Genomic DNA, 23726 nt, shown 5'->3' with positions numbered 1-23726 from the left:
CCAGCTGGACTCGGATATCCCCTCCAATGGGTGTGTCTTTCACTCAAGGTGGCCCCATTTGGCAGGTGGGAGGCATCTTTGCAGATTAAAATACACTTTCTAGAGAAAGGCTTTCTAGAGAAAGGCTATCTGACAGGTACCCAGAGCCACAGGGATCCAGGAGTAGACCACGGACCCCTGCCTCTTCTCCCCTTCCTTCCTGACATTCAGCTTCCTCAAGCAGAGTGTTTACAGCAACCAGCGCTCAACACCTGGGGGTGTCAACAGATGGGTACAAGGTGTTAAGACACCTTATTTAGAAGCATTGAACAAAATAGTAAAACCTCACAAAGCCAAACTCGTGTTCCTAATTTAAAATTTATTAGAATATTATTATTATTATTATTATTATTATTTTTTTTTTTTTTTTTGAGACGGAGTCTGGCTCTGCCACCCAGGCTGGAGTGCAGTGGCCGGATCTCAGCTCACTGCAAGCTCCGCCTCCCGGGTTCACGCCATTCTCCTGCCTCAGCCTCCCGAGTAGCTGGGACTACAGGCGCCCGCCACCTCGCCCGGCTAGTTTTTTGTAGTTTTTAGTAGAGACGGGGTTTCACAGTGTCAGCCAGGATGGTCTCGATCTCCTGACCTCGTGATCCGCCCATCTCGGCCTCCCAAAGTGCTGGGATTACAGGCTTGAGCCACCGTGCCTGGCCATTAGAATATTATTAACCCTCCTTGAGATCTAGAGTCTTAGGATTTTAAAAAGAAAGTTTTATGCACCACGAAGTCCAGACGCCAGCTGAGGCCAAGTTCCTGTGTGACGTCTGGGCGGACAGCGGCGGCGTGCATGGAAGAGGGAGCTTGATGCCGAGGACGGCTTTTCCTGCCTCCTGCAGTGATGTTCACGACTCTCACCACCCTGGCTGTCTCCACCAAACTCTCTGGTTTCTTTTTCTTTTGTGTTTTGGATGTCAGCACCCTTTTTGAATTTATGATCCCAGAATGAACATCATATTCCAGATACGATCCCAGAATGACCAGCATAGAGGACAGTGGAAATGTTTCTAAGATCTTGAGATGACTTCAAATGATGTAGCACAAGATTGTCCCATACTTAAGTTTCCTTTCCATTCTTCCTTTAAAATTGTTCCACACTTTAAAAAAAAGTGTTTATATGACAAAATGACACCCTCAACCCCAAATGGGTATTCTTTCCTTGAGGTATGTTTTATTTCTAGGCCAGTTTACTACTTACTAGTAACACTGATTTCTGAACTGTCGCTCAGACTTCCACAGACCCCTTTGAGATGGAGTAAGGACTAGGAATTAAGCTGAACGATTTGAAGGGCACTCACAGACAAGGAATTAATTTGGGGTACATCTTCCTTTAGGTAATGAATTTATTTTTAGGAATTTCTTGATGTAAGTCAAATTTTGGAAATCAAATTCTTGAAATGCATCCAGTGTCCATACAGAGCTGATTCGCTGCAGGAAAGCGCCGTGTGTGCAGTAGGTGGTGACCCTCTGTGGATTTGCATCCAGTGTCCATATAGAGCTGATTCACTGCAGGAAAGCGCCGTGTGTGCAGTAGGTGGTGACCCTCTGTGGATTTTCGTGCACGTTCTGGGCTTTGCCCACAGCTGCAGCATGGACAGAGGTGCTGTGGGCCCCACGGGAAGGGGAGTTGACGGGGCCTCACGGTGCCATGCTGGGGGAGAGGCTGGTGTGCGTGGAGTGACCTTGATGCCCCATGCTCACTGAGGGGACTTCCCCTGAACCCCTCTTCCAGGCTCCTCCTTTCTGGACCCATGGGCCCCCGTACAGCATTTCTTGTTGAGGACCTTGGGGCCCTCCTGGCTCCTCTGCTCCCAGCCTCCCAGTGACCTCCAAACAGACTCTTGACCCATCACCATGTCATGTGGGTGCCAATTAGCCATTGTACTGGGTAGAATCATGTACCCCCAAATCCATGTCCACCTGCAACCCGTGAATGTGGTCTTATTTGGAAATAGGGTCTTTGCAGATGTGGTCGAGTTAAGGTCACACAGGCTAGGACGAGCTCTCAGTCCAATGACATCCTTAGAAGCGGAGGGAAATGTGGACCCCGACATAGCTCCACAGTGGGGAAAGGCTGTGTGACAGGGAGGCAGAGATGAGGGGGACACTTCTAACCCCCCAAGGAGTGCACGGGCTTGGGGCAGACACAGCCGTCTTTCCCATCACAGCCTTTCTCACGCTTGTGCCTTCTTCCTGGAATTCGCTGATTACCGACAGAGAAGAAACACCTGTGGACCCACCCCAAGGAGGAGCTTCAGATGAGCATCAACAGCCAGAGATAAAAGGAAGGTGCTTTGGGATGATCCATAACCTTCGGTCTGTGTCCCGATCCTTGGTCAGCATCTGGGAATGGTCCAGACGGGGGATGCAGGAGGAGACGATGCTGACTCCAACTCAGCCTGTTGGCTTTGTCACCATCAACTTCACGTTTCAAATCCAGCTTTGTCCTTAAAAGTACACGTTACTGTAGGTTTGGAAAAGTTCTGCCTTCCATGGGTGGTTTTAAAGACAGGTGTTGCTTCCTCTGCCTGCATTCTGCTAAGCCAGACAGGGCAAAGAGAACCCTAACTTTGAATTTTTAAGAATGTCAATCTTGGGGCTCACTGGTAATTACTCAATGGAGAGCAACGCCTGAGAGATGCTGACATTCTAACATACACGGTTTAGAGGCCCTCAAGCAAACGTGACTGTGCTAGGAAGCAACTCTCCTCCATCCTGCTCTGTGTGGATTTAGGGCATCGACGGCGGGCAGCTCCTGTGTTCTGCACAGAGGGATCCCCAGGATGAGGGGGGATGTGGAAGCAATGACGTCGTGGTCAGGGAAGTCTGCAGGAAGCAAAATGCAGCAAGTTTCTTTTTTTTTTTTTTTTTTTGAGACGGAGTCTCACGCTGTTGCCCAGGCTGGAGTGCAGTGGCGCGATCTCGGCTCACTGCAAGCTCCGCCTCCCGGGTTCCCGCCATTCTCCTGCCTCAGCCTCCCGAGTAGCTGGGACTACAGGCGCCCGCCACCGCGCCCGGCTAATTTTTTGTATTTTTAGTAGAGATGGGGTTTCACTGTGGTCTCGATCTCCTGACCTTGTGATCCGCCCGCCTCGGCCTCCCAAAGTGCTGGGATTACAGGCTTGAGCCACCGCGCCCGGCCAGCAAGTTTCTTTAGTTCAGGATTTCTCGGAGGCTCTGCTGGGCTGGCGCGCTTGAGAACATCCTGGGAGGGCTGAGACTACTGGCTATGAGCTCTTGTCTTAGAAAAGCTGTGACCAGGTTGAGGGACGCTGGGGTTTCCTGGAACCACCTGATACCTGATGACCGAGATGTGTCTCAAAATTATCTTGCATTTCACCTTGCTCTAAAATTTGTGTCTACTTATTTCATTTAGAGATGCATTATTTCAATTTCAAGAAGGTATGCTCTTTGATAATCACTCTGAAACAGTTCATAAGATGTAAACACTGATCAAATGAATTGCCTCCAACAATCGCAACTATCCATAACAAACGGTAAGAAATATGGTTCACGCCTTATATTCACTAGCCATGTGAATCTGGACACGCTACGAGCCTCTGAGTCTCACGGACCACAAAGACTACAGGTCAGCATGTGAGAGCTTCACACAGGACCCGGCATCTGCTGAATGGAGGGTGGAATGTGGGCATCATCATGGTCGTTGAGTGTGACGCCGAGAGCCTTCACACAGGACGGAGGGTGGATGTGGGCATCATCGTGGTCAAGTGTGGATGCCAAGAGCCTTCGCACAGGATGGAGGGTGGATGTGGGCCTCATCGTGGTTGTTGAGTGTGGATGCCGAGAGCCTTCACACAGGACAGAGGGTGGATGTGGCACCTGCTGAACAGAGGGTGAATGTGGGCATCATCGTGGTCATTGAGTGTGGGCATCATCGTGGTCGTTGAGTGTGGACGCCGAGAGCTTTCACACAGGATAGAGGGTGGATGTGGGCATCATCGTGGTCATTGAGTGTGGGCATAATCGTGGTCATTGAGTGTGGACACCGAGAGCCTTCACATAGGATGGAGGGTGGATGTGGGCATCATCGTGGTTGTTAAGCATGGACACCCTCCAGACCCTGTGGCTTTGCTGGACAGAGAAGTCTTGCACAGGTGAGGAAATGAAGTTGATGTTGGGCTGTGGGGGCCCAAGGGCTCATAAAAATGAAAGAACACATATTCGGGGGCACCCCACGCCACACATAAATAAGCACGTTTTGGGTAATGGGTTGAGGTGGATGAAAATTCGGGTGGTATTAGGACTCTGTGGGCATTCCCTGCCTGCCCTCCAATTCCAAACACTCTGTCCTTTTCCCTGAGAAGCCAGGGTGAGCACGTGCAGCAGGGGCATCCCTGGACGGGCCCTGGGGCTCCATTCTAAGGGCAGAGCTGGGACAAATGGGTCCATTCTAAGGGCAGAGCTGGGACAGAAGGGTCCATTCTAAGGGCAGAGCTGGGACAGATGGGTCCATTCTAAGGGCAGAGCTGGGACAGATGGGTCCATTCTAAGGGCAGAGCTGGGACAGATGGGTCCATGTTTCAGGAAGGCAGGTGTGTGCCATCCAAAGAAGACCTTCGTACCACGAAACTCCCGAGATGATGGGCCCCAGGGTGCCATCTTCCCTGGGACAGGCATGTTCTCACCGGGTTGGGCGACTCCCCAGCAGTGACAAGGAGGGAACTCAAGTGCCCCAGGGTGCTGGGACCAAGAGCCCCCAAAACCATCCAAGTGTCACAGGTTCGCCGTGCCACGCCAGGATTACAAGCTTCAACAATGTCACACAGAGATACAGTTTAGTTTTGTTTGTTTATTTATTTATTTTCAATAGCATGAAGACACAGGCAGACACAAAGAGCAGGAGGTCATACCGACGTGTTTTAGATCCTGGTGTCATCCGAGCTTTCCTGGGTAAGTGATGCCATCTCTCCAATACCCACATGCCTTGCCCATAAAATGGGACGATGGCACCTGAGGATTCAAATGCTCACCATGCAAGGGTGCTCGGAAGCCCTCAGAAACCCTGGTCTGTTCCTGATTTTTCTGGAAAGCCCTCAGAGACTGTTCTCAAGGGCGGAGAGAGGAGGCCGTCCTTCCTGTAATCGGAGTCATGCGAGGCTGACGGGAAAGCCGGGAGAGGGAAGTACAGGGAATAGGAAGAGCCTGGAGCAGAAGTGAATTTACCGACTCCGGTGCACAGCGACATCAGGAAACGTCTCACCCCAGTGCTGCACGGGCGCCCGTGGATCGCCAGGAGGCCCAGGCTGTGGATTGCCAGGAGGCTGCAGCCTGGTCCCAGCATCACTGCTGCAACAGGCACCTCCCTGCCTGGATTCTGCCATGTGGGATTCTGCGTTGCTTCCCACCTTTGTCCCCAGCTCGAATCTCCTTGGAGCTCCTCTCTGCCAGGCTCGGGGATGGCTGGTGTGCCTGACATGTGGCCAGCGCCTGTGCTCCTGTGGTAACTCACAGCCACGTTCCAGGTTCCAGAACCCATTCCTATTCAGCTTTGTCATGTGGCTGGTGAGGGAGGACCCGGAGGCAGCTGGAGAAGGGAGACCCCCCTGCCCTCTGCTTGTTGCTCTATTTGCTGATGTTTGACGTTCACATCAGCCCTCGTGTCTGTGCCTCCGTCTGTGTGACCTGGGCTTGCGCCGAGTCGATGAGCACCGCCTGGCCTTTAGATGCCCTACGGGACTCCAGGAGAGGAGGATAAACTGCACGGGGGCCCTGCTGTGACCGTCATCATAACAACACCATGGAGAACAGGCACATTTTTCAATAACATGGAACGATGTAAACACTTACTAACTTTATCCTCACTGTTTTATAAAATGCTAATGTAAAGTGGCTTAAAAGTAATGATCTTGAAAACATTACATCTCTCAAAGGGAATTTTTTTCATACTCAAGTTTTGGAAAACAAAAGATTGATAATAAAAAATACGAACAGACTGAAATTCTGATATAAGTAACATTTGATGAGTGTCTGCAAGAAGTTTGATTGGCTTAATCAGATTCAAGACACGATTTGTGACCCAGCTATTGAGATCTTCCTTTCAGAGAGATTTTAATTTTAAAAAGTTCACCTGCCAAAAGTCGGCCACGGTGGCGGGCAGCGGTCCCTGGGTGGCGATGTACGCGGGGTTCCTCGGGTCGTGATCCATCTGCGGAGACAAGACCACATGACAGCGGTTAGCCAGGAGGTTAGGAAGCCCAGCGGTTAGGAAACCCAGAGGTTAGGCAGCCCAGAAGCAGAGCCCGGGTTCAGGAGGAGGGAAGGGTGGCGTCTCCTGAGCTGAGCAACACACAACTTGCCCTTTGCTGATTCAAACGAGCACATGGCACAGATGGGGACCCAGCCGTCCCGAGCTGAGCCACCGCGTCTGAAGGCCCAGCCGTCTCGAGCTGAGCCACCACGTCTGAAATGCTTTCCTTATACCTGAGGTTGAGGTTCTAAGAGCGGCATCAACAGAAATGAAGACCAGTAGCCCAAAGAGTGCAGACAGCTGTCATTAGCCCACTCAGCAGGTACAGCCTCATGACATGGATGAGCTTTCCAGCCTGCAAGTGACCCCAGAGCTTCCTGGCCACGGAGCCCACCCAGGCTGCCCCGTGTTCAGGAGAACGAGCCTCTTGCTAGAGACACAGGACTGGCTGGGCCGAGGCTGAGCTCCAGGCTCTCAATGGAGAGTGTGAACATGGTTCCTCCAGGCCCCAAGGACAAACTTGCCAGTGTCCTGGGAGAACGAACCAGCGCTACCTCCTGCTTCCCTGCTGGAGTTAACTTGTCGTGTGTGGGGGCTTGTTTTTGTGTATCCTGGAAAGGGGGCATGGGCAGAGCCGGTCGGCCTGGGCTTGGGCCTGGGTCTGCAGCAGAGCCGGGGTGGAAGGGGGCACGGGCAGAGCTGGAGTGGAAGGGGGCATGGGCAGAGCCGGTCGGCCTGGGCCTGGGTCTGGGTCTGCGGCAGAGCCGGGGCGGAAGGGGGCATGGGCAGAGCTGGTGGGCCTGGGCTTGGGCCTGTGTCTGTGGCAGAGCTGGGGCAGAAGGGGGCATAGGCAGAGCCAGAGTGGAAGGGGGCATGGGCAGAGCCGGTGGGCCTGGGCCTGGGTCTGTGGCAGAGCCAGGGCAGAAGGGAAGGTGGCACGGGCAAAGCTGGTCGGCCTAGGCCTGGGTCTGTGGCAGAGCCTGGGCAGAAGGGGGCACGGGCAGAGCCGGAGTGGAAGGGGGCATGGGCAGAGCCGGTTGGCCTCGGCCTGGGTCTGCGGCAGAGCCTGGGTGGAAGGGGGCATGGGCAGAGCCGGTTGGCCTGGGCCTGGGTCTGCGGCAGAGCCAGGGTGGAAGGGGGCACGGGCATAGCCGGTCGGCCTGGGCCTGGGTCTGCGGCAGAGCCAGGGTGGAAGGGGGCACGGGCAGAACCGGTCGGCCTGGGCCTGGGTCTGCGGCAGAGCCAGGGTGGAAGGGGGCACGGGCAGAGCCGGTTGGCCTGGGCCTGGGTCTGCGGCAGAGCCAGGGTGGAAGGGGGCACGGGCAGAGCTGTTGGTCTGGGCCTGGGTCTGCGGCAGAGCCAGGGTGGAATGGGGCACAAGCAGAGCCGTTGGCCTGGGCCTGGGTCTGTGGCAGAGCCATGGTGGAAGGGGGCACAGGCAGAGCCGCGGCAGAAGGGCCTTGCTGGGAGTGGCTTTCTGTTCTGTTTCCCCACCAGGCAGGGACCAGAAACAAAGAGCGCAGGTGTGGGCTCTCCGGCTCCCCAATTTGTCCGAATGCATCCTGCTAGCTCCAATGGGAGAAGGTTGGCTTGGAAGACCATAATTATTACATTTATTTCGAAGATTAAGCACAGAAAAAAAGAAAAAAAGAACATGAGGACAAAGCCTCGAGAGGCAAGCAGGATTTGAGCACATTGCTGAGGGGAGTCAGATGGAGGCGGCTCTGTCTTCCAGAGGGCAAGTCCAGGCCACCCTGCAAAGGACATGAAGACACCAGGTCATCCCTATCATCCCCAGGACTCACCAGCTCCTCCCCACACCTCCCAGAAGCATCTGCAGAGACTGACTCCCGGAGAGCTGGATGCTGCGCTGGGGGAACCTCACCTTGGGGAGGCAGCTGCTTGTGCAGCCGAAGCACAGTCCTTCCTTCTATTGTGTCTAGGACTAAAATGTACTCTTTTGCTATCAGGGTTTGATTCGAGATTTACGATGCTCCAGATTTCAAGGTAATTATTAAGAATACATTTCTCATTGTTCAATTCCCACCTATGAGTGACTAGAACTTAAAGTATAATAAACAATAAAAAAATAAAAAAAAATTATTTTTTACATCACAAAAAAACCCCCCAAAACCAAAAAGAATAAATTTCTTAACACAGTGAAAAACGAGCAAGTTTTAACCCTATGTAATTTTAAGCCAATGCATGAGGACATCAGTGGTGGCCCCCGTGTCACCTTGAGCGCTGCTGCTTTTGGGAAGCTGACGTGGGGCACGTTTTCTTTAATAGTCAGCCAGTGAGTCCCTGTGCAGCCGTCACCAGCCCCAGAGATGACGGCTGTCAGCACAAAAGAAGGCACCAAATGCACCTTATAATTATGTTCACCATAAAAGAGGGGCGAGCATAAAGGAACAGATGTAAGTTATTCTCACAGAACAACACGGTGACGCTAGCCGGGGGCTGGGGGAAGGCAGGGAGAAAAGCTTTTTGTGCATCTGATTTAGTGATTCATAATTAAAACCGGACCTCGTTTTGAAATTCGCCACAACACACACAATACAGGTAAAATTATGTTACTGCCACTGAAAGCCCCAATTAGAATGTTTCAGTAGAAAAATGCTTAGCAGAAATAAGGAGTTTTGATTTTTTGAAATATGCATTTGTTGGGGGTGACAGCTATTTACAGAGACCCTGTCTCTTCTCTGCAAATAGTAACGCATAAAAAGGAAAACCCCACCTCCTTCTTAAATGTGTGTGTGTGTGTTTTTTTTTTTTTTGCCCAGAGCAATTTCTACAACAACACATTTTAAAATTGTAAGCATGTTCAAACTGGCACATTTAGTTGCTTTCAAAATGAGAAAAAGGTGATTGAAAGTAAAGTTCTGGACAGGGTTGCAGGAGGGTCCATAAGGTGACTATTGACTTAGGTCTGAATTGTTAAGGTGTCCTAAAGTCCACACACCCATCACCTGTTCCAATGCCCAAGACAGGAGCAAATGCAGTCAGGGTGCTGCAGGGGGACGCCTGAACATGAAGTATGGGCTGCGCAGACTGAGTGGGGACCGGCCTCACCTCCCTCCTGCCCACCTGCCGTCCTGTGGGGGCCACTGGGAAGGTGGGAACAGCATGATGATCCGAGTGGTGACATGTGTTATCAGTTTCACAATAATTCAGGAGACAATTACAATCATTTAATTCCTGGCACATTCTGTTGAACAGAAAATGATTCTGGGCGGAAGGATTTTGTGCAAGCAGCGACTGTGAAGGCCACAGGCGGCCTCCTTGTGGTTTCTCACAGCCTTCGAGGAAAAGTCAAGCAAATACTTAACTGGCCACACAGATATTTTATTACATTTAATGTTTTCAGGCAGGATAAGTGGCTGTGGAGGAAATCAAGTGAGTTTCTACTAACACTGCTTTTTCCAGTGAGGGCATTTGCCTGACGACCCGACGTGGCAGGTGTGTGTCCCTCTATCTTCCTCGCCCAGTGATTACACAGCACCCACTCCGGCTTCCTCCGATCTTCGTTCTTAATCTCCGCCTCCTACTCGTTGCTCTGTTTCATTGCAATATACTTTTTATTTGTATGACTGTTATGTTCCCGACACAAACTGCCTGACTGTGGGAAAAGGCCTGTCAGTGTCTCTGGGTCTCAGTCCCGATATCTGTACGGCAGGTGTGCTCAGGGAGTGAGGAGCTTGGATGTCCGTGTCTCCAGGCCTCAGTCTCCATGTCTGTACGGTGGGTGTGCTCAGGGAGTGAGGAGCTTGGACATCAGTCTCCAGGTCTCAGTCTCCATATCTGTAAGGTGGGTGTGCTCAGGGAGTGAGGAGCTTGGATGTCCGTGTCTCCAGGCCTCAGTCTCCATATCTGTAAGGCGGGTGTGCTCAGGGAGTGAGGAGCTTGGACGTCACAGTCTCCAGGCCTCAGTCTCCGTATCTGTAAGGTGGGTGTGTTCAGGGAGTGAGGAGCTTGGATGTCCGTGTCTCCAGGCCTCAGTCCCGATATCTGTACAGCGAGTGTGCTCAGGGAGTGAGGAGCTTGGATGATGCAGTTTCTAAATGTCCTTTAGCTCTGGATTCCAGCACACATGTATGTGCAGACTCATCTGCGTCTATGCGTGTGTCCTGGTGTAGGTGGTCATCCTGAAACTTTCAGTGAACACCAAGTTGTCGGGTGGTCTGCGGCCCGCGAACATGTGTCCATGCTCTCCTCAGTGAACCACAGAAGAAGGAAGGACACCGCTTCCTCAAGCACAGAGCTGCCGTGCCCTCCAGTGGTATGCAGGGCCGAGCGTCTGAACGGTGAGGTGCTGGCATTTCTGAGCGCTTTCTCCCCAGATAAGGCTTCCACGGCAACACATCCCACCCGGAGAGGCCGGTACCATAGAGAATCCAGTGTGACTCATTCCAAGTGACTTCATGAAAATCAATGGCCAGAAACCAAGTACAATTAAGAGTATAATTCTGTTTTTACTTTTTGTTTTTGAGATGGAGCCTTACCCTGTCATCCAGGCTGGAGTGCAGTGGTGCTATCTTGGCTCACTGTAACCTCTGCCTCCTGGGTTCAAGCGATTCTCCTGCCTCAGCCTCCACAGTGGCTGGGGTTACAGGCATGTGCCACCACACCCAACTAATTTTTGTATTTTTAGTAGAGATGGGGTTTCACCATGTTGGCCAGGCTGGTCTCGAACTCCTGACCTCAGGCAATCCACCTGCTTTGGCCTCCCAAAGTGCTGGGATTATAGGCATGAGCCACTGCGCCCGGCCTACTTTTTAAAAATAAAAATAAAACCCATTTGTCTGTGTTGACTCTATTATCCCTTAGTCAACTGATTCTTAGGAAGACGTCATATGAACTAGGAGACTAATGAGGTGTGTTCCTCTGTCTCTGAATACAGTGTAAAGACGGCCTAGTGATGCGCCTTATGCTATCGGAGGATAATTACTAAACAAGGATCTTTAGAAACTCTAATCTGCATGAAAAACTTAGCCACATTTTCCCCAATATTCCAAACAAAGTTCATTTTAGAAATGAAGCACTTAGCATGTCAGGACCACTGGACTGTGTTCTGTAGTCTTCAACAGCCTCGATGCTGGCAGAGGAACCCACTGCGGGGCAGGTGAAGGGAATGCCAGTTTCTGCTCCCAAACCAACCCCGGCCTCGGGCAGCCATGACCTAAACATCTTAAAAGGATCTGGCTGACTTTGGGGAAGGACACGGCAGGGGGTGTCACGTCTTTAGGCTGAAATCTTGTGCAAAGGGTAAGTACATGCCTCATCTGCAGGTATTTCTACCTGCCCATCTCTCCACCTGCCTTTCCTAACATTTAAAGCAAATTTCATGAAATGCTTTCTTGAAAACAACCATCTGACTTGTCAAGTCTATTTTCCAAATACTAAGTCTTAATATGGGAATTTATTGGGAAATTGTAGCTTCGGTAATCAATGGGAGATTGACTTGTTTTTTTGATACAGGGTCTCTTGTTCTTTAGCCCAGGCTGGAGTGCGGTGGCACGATCTCAGCTCACTGCAACCTCTCCCTCCTGGTTTCAAATGATTCTCCTGCCTCAGCCTCCAGAGTAGCTGGGATTACAGGTGTGAGCCACCACGCCTGGTTAGGTTTTGTGTTTTTAGTAGAGATGGGGTTTCAACACATTGGCCAGGCTGGTCTTAAACTCCTGAACTCAAGTGATTCGCCCGCCTCAGCCTCCCAAAGTGCTGGGATTACAGGCATGAGCCACTGCACCCGGTCAGGAGATGGACTTTTGAACTTGAAATATTTTTATATTGTATTCTTAGGAGTTGAGGTTTACTTAAGTAAAATACTGAATATAAACCATTATTATACATAGAAGTTTGATTGTAAATAACTGAAGTGGTTCCCATATTTGGCCAATTTCTTATGCTAGTCAGAACATCCAACCTCTCTTCCTTTTCTGAAAAGCCACTCTGTCCTTACATAGGTAAATGCATTCTGAATTAAAACTTTAAATGATTTTTTTTTCTCCCTTAATAGACAGTGAAATGAAGAATTAAGCTGATTTTTAAGTGTCATTGGGAGTTTCAGGGTTGTCCTGGCAATAAAGCTTGTGTGCTGTCTTTGAGTGGGCTGTTACATGAACACCATTTCTCAACTTGGTGTCCTCAGTAATAACCAGGCTGTTTTAAATGTAGCTCATGGGTTTCTCTCTCAGACAACCTATGAGGGAAAACAGAATTCCCATTGACTTTCATGACCTCTGATTTAAAAGCAAAGATTGCACATTATTTACTACTGGATGCCTTCCCTGAAATGTAATGAGGACTAAGTACAAATATGACAGATGTAATTATCATAGTTTTATCCTGCACAGCCAGGGCCTTCCTTTGCTGTAATTGTAAGCTTTTCATTCAGCTGCCACTAGGAAGATAATTATCATTGTACCTTCAGCTATTTCATAAAGACGAGTCACCATCGATTTCTTCTGCTTCATTCTTACAACCCAAATTTGGAAAAAAAAAATTGTGGTATGAAATAAAGGCAAGACATAAAAGGTACCATAGAATTACTTCTCCCTCCTGGCCTCACCTTCTCACCCAAGCTCCTGCCCAGTAAGGCCTGGAGAGGGAGCGGCATGAATGTGCAGGAATTCATCCCCCAAACACACACCTCCTCTAGTTCCCACACGAGCGTGAAAGTTGTCCACCGTTTCCAGCTTGACACAGTTGCTGCCCTGGGCACTGCTGCCCACGTTGGCTTGGCTGTGGCCTGGAATAGCGCAGACATCTGCAAGTTGGAACCCATCAAGTGGGGGAGAGTTGGGCCCAGCTGCAACACTGAACTCTCGTCTTTTAGGCTTGTGAATCATGGCTTTATTCCTCATTTTGGCCTCATCAAACGGTTCATCTCAGGGAAAAGGGACCTCAACATGGCTTTTCTTTTCCTTCGGACAGTTTCGTGTTGCCAACTCTGCTGCACATGGTACAGGAACGGAATCCAGGCATGCACACCTGGCTCTACCAGAACGCATGTTCTGTTCATCAAGTGAGAGGCTGGCACATCAGTGAAGCTTTGGTTTGATGTTTTTGAATTAGAATTGATGACAGAAAAATATTACGTGCATCACATCTTATTAAGGAAGATGAATGAGGATCTTTGAAACCCAGACAGAACCAAGGTTGGGAGTCAACCTCTGCTGGAAGGAAGTGATTCCTTCTTAAGAATGAACACATAAATAGAAACCTGGGTTCAGGTGGTGTAGACCAAGTACACTAGACCAGTTCTTCACTTTGAATTCACTCTCTCAAAGCCGAACATGCTCGCTGTGTGGGCCGTGAAGTGCCGGAAAACGGGACTGGCTCAGGCATGTGGGCATCTTCCCAGTGTGCTTTATCCCACGGGTGTGCTGAGACCAGCAGAGCCGAGAGCTGAGCACAATCCACCATCCACCATCAGTGGCCACTGAGACCAGCACAGCCAAGAGCTGAGCACTGTCTGTCATCAGTGGCCGCGGCCTGCAGGCAGTGGGGCCAATAATTTCATCCAAAGCTCCCTATGGATGAGCAAAGAAACTTCAAGACACCGTAGGGTATGATTTGTGCCTCGATCACCTGCTCTGTCTCACTCAGCCCTAGAACAGTGTCGCATCCTGCAGGCACCGTGTTTGATTAAAGGCGAATGTGGAATTTTAGTGAGATGTCCTCATGCTTCCCTGAAGACCAGAATTGAGAAGAGTTGTTTAAAGGGGCAAACATGACAACCAGTGTCTGCCACAAATCCGCGTGGAGCCCCAGCCTCTCCACTGCTGGTTTAAAATGCCATCCACCAGGTCTCCAAAGCCCTGGCCCTGGACAGTGTCCCATCCCACCCCTGCCACCTGCCACCATCTGAACAGCCAGTCCAAGTGTCCCTAGCCTGTGGCTTCAGCCTTCTCCACGCTCATTTCTCTCCCTCCTCTGCTCACCGTGGAAGGGCTGCAAGCCCCCCCATTCAGCCCTGCTCCCCCCAGAGGTCATGACAGGGAAGGGGGATGCCCAGAGTTAAATAGGGTGAGAGCTGCATCCAGCATGGGCTGAGGGGAGCCCCTGGGAAGTGAAGGACCACAGGCCACAGGGACTCACACCTCATGGTGCAGGAGCTGCCGCTACACTTGTCCACGGAAACACAGGACAGACTGATCTCCACTGCACCTGTGTCTATCCCAGGGGGAGGACCAGCCAAAAAACGGTCTCTTTCTTAAGAAACAGGGTCCCATTCGCTGGAAAAACTTCAGGAAAACGAATCTGGAATTCTGGACCTGCCTCCGTGCTACTGATCATTACAAAAAGCAGAGACTGAGGACTCGTGTGCCCATGCCCAGTGAATAAACAGGAAATGAGTAGCTCCAGGAAGAGGAATGACACCCACTACGAATCTCTCCTAAAAGCCATGTCTTCTAGTCAGGCAACTGTCCAGTCGCCACTGTTGGATGTTCTACAAGTCATGGAACCCACCGCCCAGTGTGAGCCGGGACCCACACAGCTCATAAATAGCCCCACTGGTGAAGGAACAGAGGAGTGGCGGGAGTCCAGTGGGCAGAGTGGGTCCCGTGTACCACAGAGACGCTGAGCCAGGCGGGGATGCGATTTCCCCCAAGAACCTTCCCGCGTGATTTGCCGTGTCCATGACGCCCAATGGAAAGCCCAGGGCCACTGCCCTGGCGACACACTTACGATGGGGCTGGCGTTGATGTAGTCCGAGTGGCTGTGGCTGTTCTCCGCCTTCAGTAGGACCCGGGAGTGGTCATCTGCAAGGACACAGTGCAGGGGTCAGAGGAACGTTGGCCCACCCAGCAGCATGGGACCCCCACCTGGCCTCCAGGGCCCACCATCCAGCAGCGTGGGACTCCCAACCAGCCTCCAGGACCTATAGCCCAGCAGTGTGGGACCCCTGCCCAGGCTTCAGGGCCCACCCGTGTCCTCTCCCAGGGCTCTGCTCACACCCTCCTGAATGTGGTTTCTAATGTTCCTGTTCCCATCCTCCCCTCTCTTTGTGATCCTCCACGTGGGAGGCAGACGAACGGCATGTGGGGAAGTGGTACAAAGCTCCCATTCAGCAGAATGGAGATATCCTGGTGTTTTCCCCCACGTGGAGTTCACACACCAAGGTCAGGGGTTCCTCTGCAGAATTTTACACCATGTTGGCCTTTAAATCACAGACACACTTGGCAACACACAGCAGGTAAATGGAAATAGGAACGTTAAGCAATCGGCCACCTTCCAAAATAAAAAGTTTCATAGTCGATGAAGAGTTAAGTCCTCAAGATTACCGGAATTTAGTTTTAAAAGGAGAGTAAGAGATAAATAAAATGCAGATAAAGAGGAAATAGAGGAGAAACGTACCAGTGGAGACTGGCATAAAAACTCGCTTGGACAGGCTGAGTAACCTGATGGCTGCTGAAGCCGGGCACAGCACGGGGGACGCTCGGCACTTGTGACGTTGTGATACACCAGCTGTCTTGGCTTTGGTTCTAGGGTAACCCCCATTCTGCTTACTGCGACTGCCCTCCTCTTTGCCCTGTTTTTAGAAACTTCGATCAGCAGAGCTCACAGAGGAGGAGAAGCTGAAAGAGCCCCTCCTGCATCTCCCACCTCCCCGGTGTGCAGCCGCTTCCTTTTCTCTGCAAGGTGCTCTTTGTATTATGGGATCTTAGGGGCGTTGTTCTTCTGCCAGAAATCTCTGTGGCCAGTGGCACCTTTGCCCAAGTTTTGCTCAGGCTGGGCCTGGCAGGCTGCGTTTGGCTCACACTACCAGCCTGGGTCCTATGCCTGCCAAGGGCCAGTCAGGCATGCAGCGGTGAAGGGTGTGTGAGGAGCGTGGGGTCCGGTTACACCAGTCAGGCACACTGGGTGCTGCAGCAGGGTGGGCAGCTCCATGTGCCAGCATGGGCGCTGGCTCTCTGTGAGGCTGCGGCCAGACGAGGCAGGCTGCAAGCAGCTTCCATGGTTGACACTAAGGAACATGGTAGCTCCTGGAAGTCTGGAGATGGCAGGAACCACAGGGTCCCAAAGATGGAGTCACAGGCCTGGCTTGGGGAGCTCCCAGTTCTGGGCTCCCTTCTCAGAAGGAGAGAGCTATTCTCTCCTTCTCTTTACCCACAATGTGGCGAGCAAGGGGCATGCCTCAGCCCTGTTTGTGCCGCAGCTCTTCTAGCCCCACCATTAGACAGGTCCCGAGTTCTTGTTCTGCAACCAGGAAGAATGAGGTACGGAGACAAGTGAAGGGTGAGCGAGATGAAGAGGAGCTTCACTGAGCAATTCAACAGCTCAGTCTCCCACAGGGGGCAGCTCCTTTCTGCAGCCAGGGGGTCCTGATGAGTGTTCAGCTCCTAGCAAAGAGGAGGCTCTGGAGTGGGTAGCTCCTCTCTGCAGGCTGCTTGTCCCATTGTCTCTACAGACCTCAGCCGAGAGGAGGCCTTGGAGAGGGTAGCTCCTCTCTGTAGCTGGTCATCCCCATGTCTGCCCAGCTCCGGCTGAGCCTGAGGCATTTATGGGCCTCAGAGGGGAGGAAATACATGCTGATTGGTCCATGGGTGGCCATGGGCAGGCCTGGAAAAGGCACCATGAGTTCCCACTCTGATCCACAGGACTCGCAGCCCAGCCCCCAGCCTTCAAACCCTCCCTGGCCTGAAGGTGGTTGAAGGTGGTGCCTCATGGGGACCTACCCCCTTTTGCCCAGGAATCTCTGCCTCCTGCTGCCATTCATGGCACCCAGGCTGTTTGTGCCAAGGGGCACCTGCTGGCCAGAGCTGAGCTGCCCTTAGCCCTCCCTCAGCTTCCCTCCCATGCTTGTTGGTGCCCAAAGTCCAGAGGGGGCTGAGGTGGCAGGGGGCTGGTGTGTCAGCACCGCCCTGAGTGTGCCCACACCTGCTGAGCTGTGACAGCGCCCGGGCTCGGCCCTGACTTTGCTCCAAGATCAGCATGGGTGCCAACAGCAGGGAGAATCCAGGCAGCAGGAGCAGACACTTCCTGCAAGGGTAAGGATCTTCTTCCTGGGTCCCCAAGAGTGCAGGGCTGCCTGGGTCTGCAGCTACGGTTCGGGCAGCTGCAGCTGCTCCCCGGGGTGGGGATGGGTCCTGCCTGCTTCATGGAACAGGATGCCCAGGTCACGCCTCCCTGCTGCAGCCAGTGTGATGGTAGTGACCACTTCAGAGGGCCTGTCACTGACATCCCTGGCTGAAATCTGAGAGACAGCGTCTCAGCTCTGCTGCCGTTTGTCCCAGGGAAAACTTTTCAGTGCTGCACACAACACAGATTTCCTTCTCTTCTGAGAAAACAAAAGCACCCTGGCTGGAGCCCTCAGAGGCCAGTGCTTGGAGGCCATGGGTCCCCTCTGGACCTGTTTCCCAACTCCAAACTCACCAGGCACCTCCTGCGGGCGCTGGCACCAGAAGGAAGTGGCCCCAATCATGGAGCAGTGTGGTGGTGGTGAAGCTGCACAGATTCTGCTTTTCTATGCAATTCTTTCATTTTTCTTGGAGATTTTACTTATATTTTTTAAAACAACAAATTCTAGGGCTTGGGAAACTTAGTGTTTTAACTGATTTAACTAGGAAAGTACTGTGCACTAGAGATCAATACACTCCAGGTTGGATGCCGTCCTGACACCCTCCTTCAGGTAGGAATGTCAGCCTCTTTCAGGGGTGACAAGATGGGGTAAGACAAAACATCTAGAAAGAGGAGAAAAATGCGTATGTACATATGCACATGCCGTATGTAGCTGAATGCCTCAGGAATGTCGTGAAGCTGCAAATCATCCCGTCAGCTTTGAACGCAGGTGTGAATGATGCAAAAATCCCAGGGACTCAATGGCTTTTAGCTCCTGCACAAATTAGTTCTTGGAGAGTGAAAATTGGCAGTGGCAGGAAATTGTAATGCGAATAATCAGAAAAAAATTGGTGGACTCTGACATGTGAACACCCCACAAACACTATTCCAAACATTGATTCCAGAAGCCCAATTTCACAGTGGGGCCACACAGAACACAGCCAGAGATGAGGCTGTGGTCAGAGGTGCTGGGCTGGGTCCGGTGCTGCAGCCCACACAGAGCTTGGGAATAAAAGCAGTGCCTCTGGCTGCTTCCAGGGGCCTCCGGGCCCTGCCTCATTTTCAGCACAGCCACCGTTAGGCACTTGTGAGACCAGCAACTGGGGACCGCTCTTACGTGTCTTGAGAAGGCTTTATCAAGAGCAGGGTCACGAGGGAGCAGGGCAGGGAAGAGGCAGCGCAGCTCAGAGCCCCCAGGCTCCTGACCTGGCTTGGTCTGGTGCTTTGACGGTACCCACTGAGCCCTGAGACCAGCGGCCTGGTCTCCAGTGCGTGTGTGGGGTGGGGCACAGAGGAGGCATCAGGGCAGTGTGCTAGGAGCTCCTCCTCAGCCGAGTGGTCCCTGCCACCAGGTCCTGTGAGCAACAGGCCATGGGGAAAGTGGCCACTGCCACTGGACTCAGCAGACAAGCGCCAGCTGAATTTTCTCATTGGAAAATTAAGAAAATGTTTCCCTAGCTCGGGAGTCCTGGGGAGTTAAACATACATTCTACAAGCCTGGCCCTCTCCTCTCCGTGGCAGAGGGGGAATCTGTCTTGGGCACCTGAGCCCTGATGGCAAGCAGAGGACAACCCACGGGCTTCTTGGTGGAAGATGGTTTCAGCAGAATTCATTTCCCCCAAGGTCACCCTTTAAAGATGGCACTGAGTGGAGGACCCGGCTTCCAGGGCTTCGGAGAGCTCCTACTTCCTGATCGCATATTTGATTTTGTGTCAACATGTTGCTTTTGAAATTACCAGGTAAGTCTTTTTTTTTTTTTTAAGAGACAGGGTCTTGCTCCATCACCCAAGCTCGAGTGCAGTGGCACAATATTGAATCACTGAAACCTCCACCTCCTGGGTTCAAGCAATTCTCCTGCCTCAGCCTCCCGAGTAGCTGGGACTACAGGCACACATCACCGCACATGGATAATTTGTAGTAGAGACAGGGTTTTGCCACGTTGGCCAGGGTGGTCTCAAACTCCTGACCTCAGGTGATCCACCTGCCTCGGCCTCCCAAAGTGCTGGGATTACAGGCATGAGCCACCACGCCTGGCCAGCAAAGTCACTGTGTTTGCAATATGGGGTCATTTGGAACTTCCGGGAAATGCCTGGAGCCATCCTAGGTGGGCCAAGGGACGCTGCGGGCTGTGGAGGAGGGCGGACTCTGACTCCCGCATGGGGTGACAACCGCTCCTCATGGGGAGAGTTCATGTGTCTGGCGAATCTCTATTTTGTGCTTCTCTTACTTCTTACGAGTTGTTTTTAGAGCCAATGGGATGATGGTATCCAGTTTCCAAGTCCCCTAAAGGGCAGTTTCCTTGACGTACAAGGCCTGGGGACGGCCTTCATGTTCTATGAAGGGAGGCAGGTGGCCTGGGGCCTCTCAAGGCCAACCCCAGGCTGGAGATGAAGACAGGGTGGGCCCACGCGCAATCAGCCCTGGCCTGTGCTCGTGGAACTGAAGGCTGCTCCCTCCTGTTCTCAAATGAAACATCATACCTCCCTGGGGAGGCAACACAGAGCAATGGCAGGAGCCACAGGATGAGAATTCATAACAGCCTCATGTTTCCATTAAGAATGGGTGTGCTCTTCAAAACTATAGTCTGAGAATTTACTGAGAGGCCAGGAAAACGTGGGAACTCACCTAGAGTCTTCCTTCACCTGGCTCTATAACAGAGTTAACTTCAGTGGGTTAAATTAACCCACTGTGCACATTCCTTTTCTGAACCTTTACTATGTTTATCATGTGTTAGTGCATTGTTCAACAATATTTCAGGCCGGCTGCAGTGGTTCACACCTGCAACCCCAGTACTTTGGGAGGCTGAGGCGGGTGGATCACCTGAGGTCAGGAGTTCGAGACCAGCCTGGCCAACATGGTGAAACACCGTCTCTACTAAAAATACAAAAATTAGCCAGGTGTGGTGATGGGCGGCTGTAATCCCAGCTACTTGGGAGGCTGAGGCAGGAGAACTGCTTGAACCCGGGAGGCGGAGGTTGCAGTGAGCCGAGACCACGCCATTGCACTCCAGCCTGGGCAACAAGAGTGAAACTCTGTCTCAAAAATATTTTTTTTGATATTAAAAAAAAGAGTATTTCAAATTACTCAGATGTTCCATATTTTCATGGATTAGATCCTCTTCTCATCCTGGACCCAGTGGCCATCCTGGGCCATGGACAGAACGGGGACTACCTTACTGTTTTAGGCTGAAGAAACTAAGGCTCAGAAGGATGGAATGACTCATGTGGCCATGGCCTCGCAGGGTTTGACTCCCAGCCCCACTGCTTGCCAGCAGGCGATCTTGGGTAAACTGTTCAGTGTTCAGAGAATGCAGGATAACACACAACTCACAGGACTGTTGTGATAAATGGCACACAGCAAGCAATGAGGAGCAAGGTTGAGATGACGGTGGACACACACCCAAACGGGTAGGTCAGCCAAGCTGGCAAAGTGTGTTCTTGCTGCCCTGTGGTGGCAGAACATATGGAGCGATTTTCATAGGTGCCAACAGAAGAGACACATCCCACAGTTTCTTCTTGAGTATTACTAGGGCAAAGAGCCTTGGAAGATGGCCAAGTTAAGCATGTTAGAGGACGCAGTGGTGTAGCCATTAATCATGATCTAGAACCTCCCGTGCCCTCCCCACCCCCGCGACTGCATCCGAGGAAAGTGTGTGGAAGACTCCTCTGCCTGGAACATCGTCTTGCTACACGGATCTCTGAGGATGGCATTCCCCCAGGCCCCCTGGCTTGTTGTCCACACTCAGGAAGCTGCTCTGCAGGGCCAAGAATCTGCCTCCCACCAGCACACAGGCTCCATGGTGCTGCTGTTTGGAGAATGCGTGAGGCCATCTGTGAAGCCACTGCTGAGTCCTGGAACTCAGCAATGGGGTTCCTTCCTCCCAGGGGCCTGACAGAACTCAGCAATGGGGTTCCTTCCTCCCAAGGGCCTCATGGAACTTGGCAATGTGGTTCCTTCCTCCCAGGGGCCTCACATGTTCTCTTGGGCTCTCCAACTGCCTCTGCTTTCTGTGAAGGTTTGGGCTCAGTCATTTATGCTGGCGGGAGACCCTCTTCTTCACGTTGATGGTGCGGCCTGTGGAGAGGTTGAGCCAGCATCTTCCTCCTAGAGGGTCTGAGTCCTGACTCTTCAGTGGACAACATGTTCCAGGATGTGCTCTGCAGCTGGCACCAGCACCCACAAGCTCCTGCTCCGAGTTCATGGTGTCCATCGAGGTCGGAGGGCTGCAAAGGCACATCCTGGGGCTGCTGTCCGTCAGCAAGGGCCATCAATGCTGCTTAGGGCGTCCCAGCTGGTCACACACAGAAAGGACTTTGAACTTGTCAGAGTTGAGGCCAAGGAATAAATGATCAGACCACGTTTGTTTCAATACTGAGAAGCTACGTGGGCTTGATTCTTCGCAGACCTGGGCACTGGAAGACCAGCAACAGTGAGATGACGGAACACATTCTGAAGGGGCAAGTTCTCTTCCTCCCACACACTCCCATCCTTAGTCAGCAGGCAGACATTCTGCTTCCAATTATGCCTTCAGGAAACGCTCAGCTCAAGCTATAAAGATCATCTAACATTTAGGTAAGTCAACTGAGTGTCATTCAGGGGCTTCCGCAGCTCAGCATACAATGGTGCATCTGGGCAGACTGGGACGGGCTGGGGCTGATATCCAGAAAGCCCTGCCACATCCAGAGAGGGTCATGAAAACGAGACCTATCCCAGCCACCGCTCAGGAGGCACGCCGCCCACCACTGAGCTGAAAAACTGAGCGTGAGGCTGGTGGCTGACTTCCAAACTGGACGCATCAAAAGCAGGTCCCAGAGGAGCAACAGTGGCCCCAAATGGCATGGTCATGAGGCTGGTTTTGTGTCTCATGTCTTAAATGGTTTCAATGGCATCCCCCACAGATCTTTCAGAAAGCTGCCCCCCAATGGGACTGGAGGCGTGTTGGGCAGGTGACCTGGAGCAGGTGGACTAGAAGGAGCCTCAAGCCCCGGGGGATTCCCATACCTGAAGCAATTTTAATCCACACTAGTCTCATGGTGGGCATCTGTGTAGAAGGAACTCCCCAGGCAGGGCTGTGTGGGGGCAGGATGCAGCTGGAACGGATGCCAAAGGTATGTGGGTTGCCGTGGCCGGGCAGCGCCCACCCAGTCACTGAGCTGACTTGGAGGCACCAGGTCCCAGGGTGGAGCTGCATACCCTCCCCCAAAAAGACACACTGGAGTCCCAGCCCTGGGAACATGACCTTATTTGGAAATAGGGTCTTTACAGAGGTAAGCGAGCGGAGGTCATTTGGGCGGCCCTAATGCAATGTGACTGGTGTGCTGTTAGGAAGGAGGAATCTGCACACCCACACGTGGAGGGAGAGCGCCTGTGTGAAGACGAAAACAGCCGCCGTCGTGCTGGGGAGCGAGGCCTCCAGAGAAGCCAGCCCTGCTGACAACCTGCCCTCCACTTCTGGCCTCTGGAACAGGAGACAGCTCGCTTTGACCCCTTACACCGCCCATCCCTGGCGCTCTGTCCCTGCAGCCCTCCAGGCCCAGAGCACCTGGAGGGACCTGGGTTTGGCTTCTCGTGCCCTGAGCAGCACCTAGTGCCTGCACAGAGAATGCGCCACCTGGAGCCAGCCTGCAGTCGTGGAGTGTGGGCAACCCAGAGACCAGCTCCAGACATAGCACACGTGGCTGTGTGCGCTGGTGGCGACTTTCTCACAGGAACAAGAACAGTTTTCCGAAACAGGGGCACAGGTATCAGACAGGCAGGGCCACGCCGACTGCACGGCTCCACCGAGAGGCGGTCCATCAACAGTGATGATGAAACGCGTCTGTGCGAGCAGCCAGAGACACAAACGGCTGGGGGGCGCCTCCAAGGAGCTGAGACTGCGAGCAGGGGGCAGCTCACACACCTTATCACCAGGACACCGGATATCACCAGAAGAACAGCTCTGGCTTGTGGCTGTGCTGCCTGAGATTAACGCGTTTTGTGGATCGGGGGCAGAAGCTGCACCTGTGACTGACGGTCTTGGGGTCGCCAGGGGAGCCGCAGATGGCAGTGACCTCTGCCCCCACAGCACGGGGCGCAGGGCAGACTGTACCAAGCAGGCGCGTCTGCAAAAGTAAGCGAGGAAATTTGACGGGAAACCTGCGCATTAGCTTCCTAGAGGCGCAACTGATGGGCAGGTGTGGAAAATGCCCAAACAGCTCACAGGAACGACTTACTTTCGCGGCACAGGAGGGGTCGTGGTCAAAAGGGCACCCACAGAGACGCTGGGGTGAAGCAGGGAAACCGGGTGGGCGCGGCTCCGGCCCGGGCAGAGCCCCCCACACCCCACAGCAGCTGAAGGCCCCGCCTCCCGGCCCGGGTCTGCGGCTCGGGGAAGACACAGCAGCTCCGGAGGGTTGATCTCACTGACAAGGAGAGT

At 52.5% G+C, this 23726-nt stretch overlaps 1 protein-coding gene across 1 annotated transcript in view; it reads right to left on the bottom strand.

Moving 5' to 3' along the window:
• Positions 1-23726, bottom strand: part of PTPRN2 (protein tyrosine phosphatase receptor type N2) — a gene marked incomplete at its 5' end in the record, with an annotated part of 1004492 nt that overhangs the window by 53310 nt on the left and 927456 nt on the right. Inside the window, 2 exon segments of the mRNA NM_001305920.1 lie at positions 6125-6202; positions 14939-15012. Coding sequence (NP_001292849.1) covers positions 6125-6202; positions 14939-15012 — 152 coding nt within the window.

Source organism: Macaca nemestrina, chromosome 4, assembly GCF_043159975.1.
Source record: "Macaca nemestrina isolate mMacNem1 chromosome 4, mMacNem.hap1, whole genome shotgun sequence".
In the NCBI taxonomy this organism is placed as follows: domain Eukaryota; kingdom Metazoa; phylum Chordata; class Mammalia; order Primates; family Cercopithecidae; genus Macaca; species Macaca nemestrina.
The sequence above is the reverse complement of the archived record's forward strand: the minus strand, read 5'-3'. Positions and strand labels throughout refer to the sequence as shown.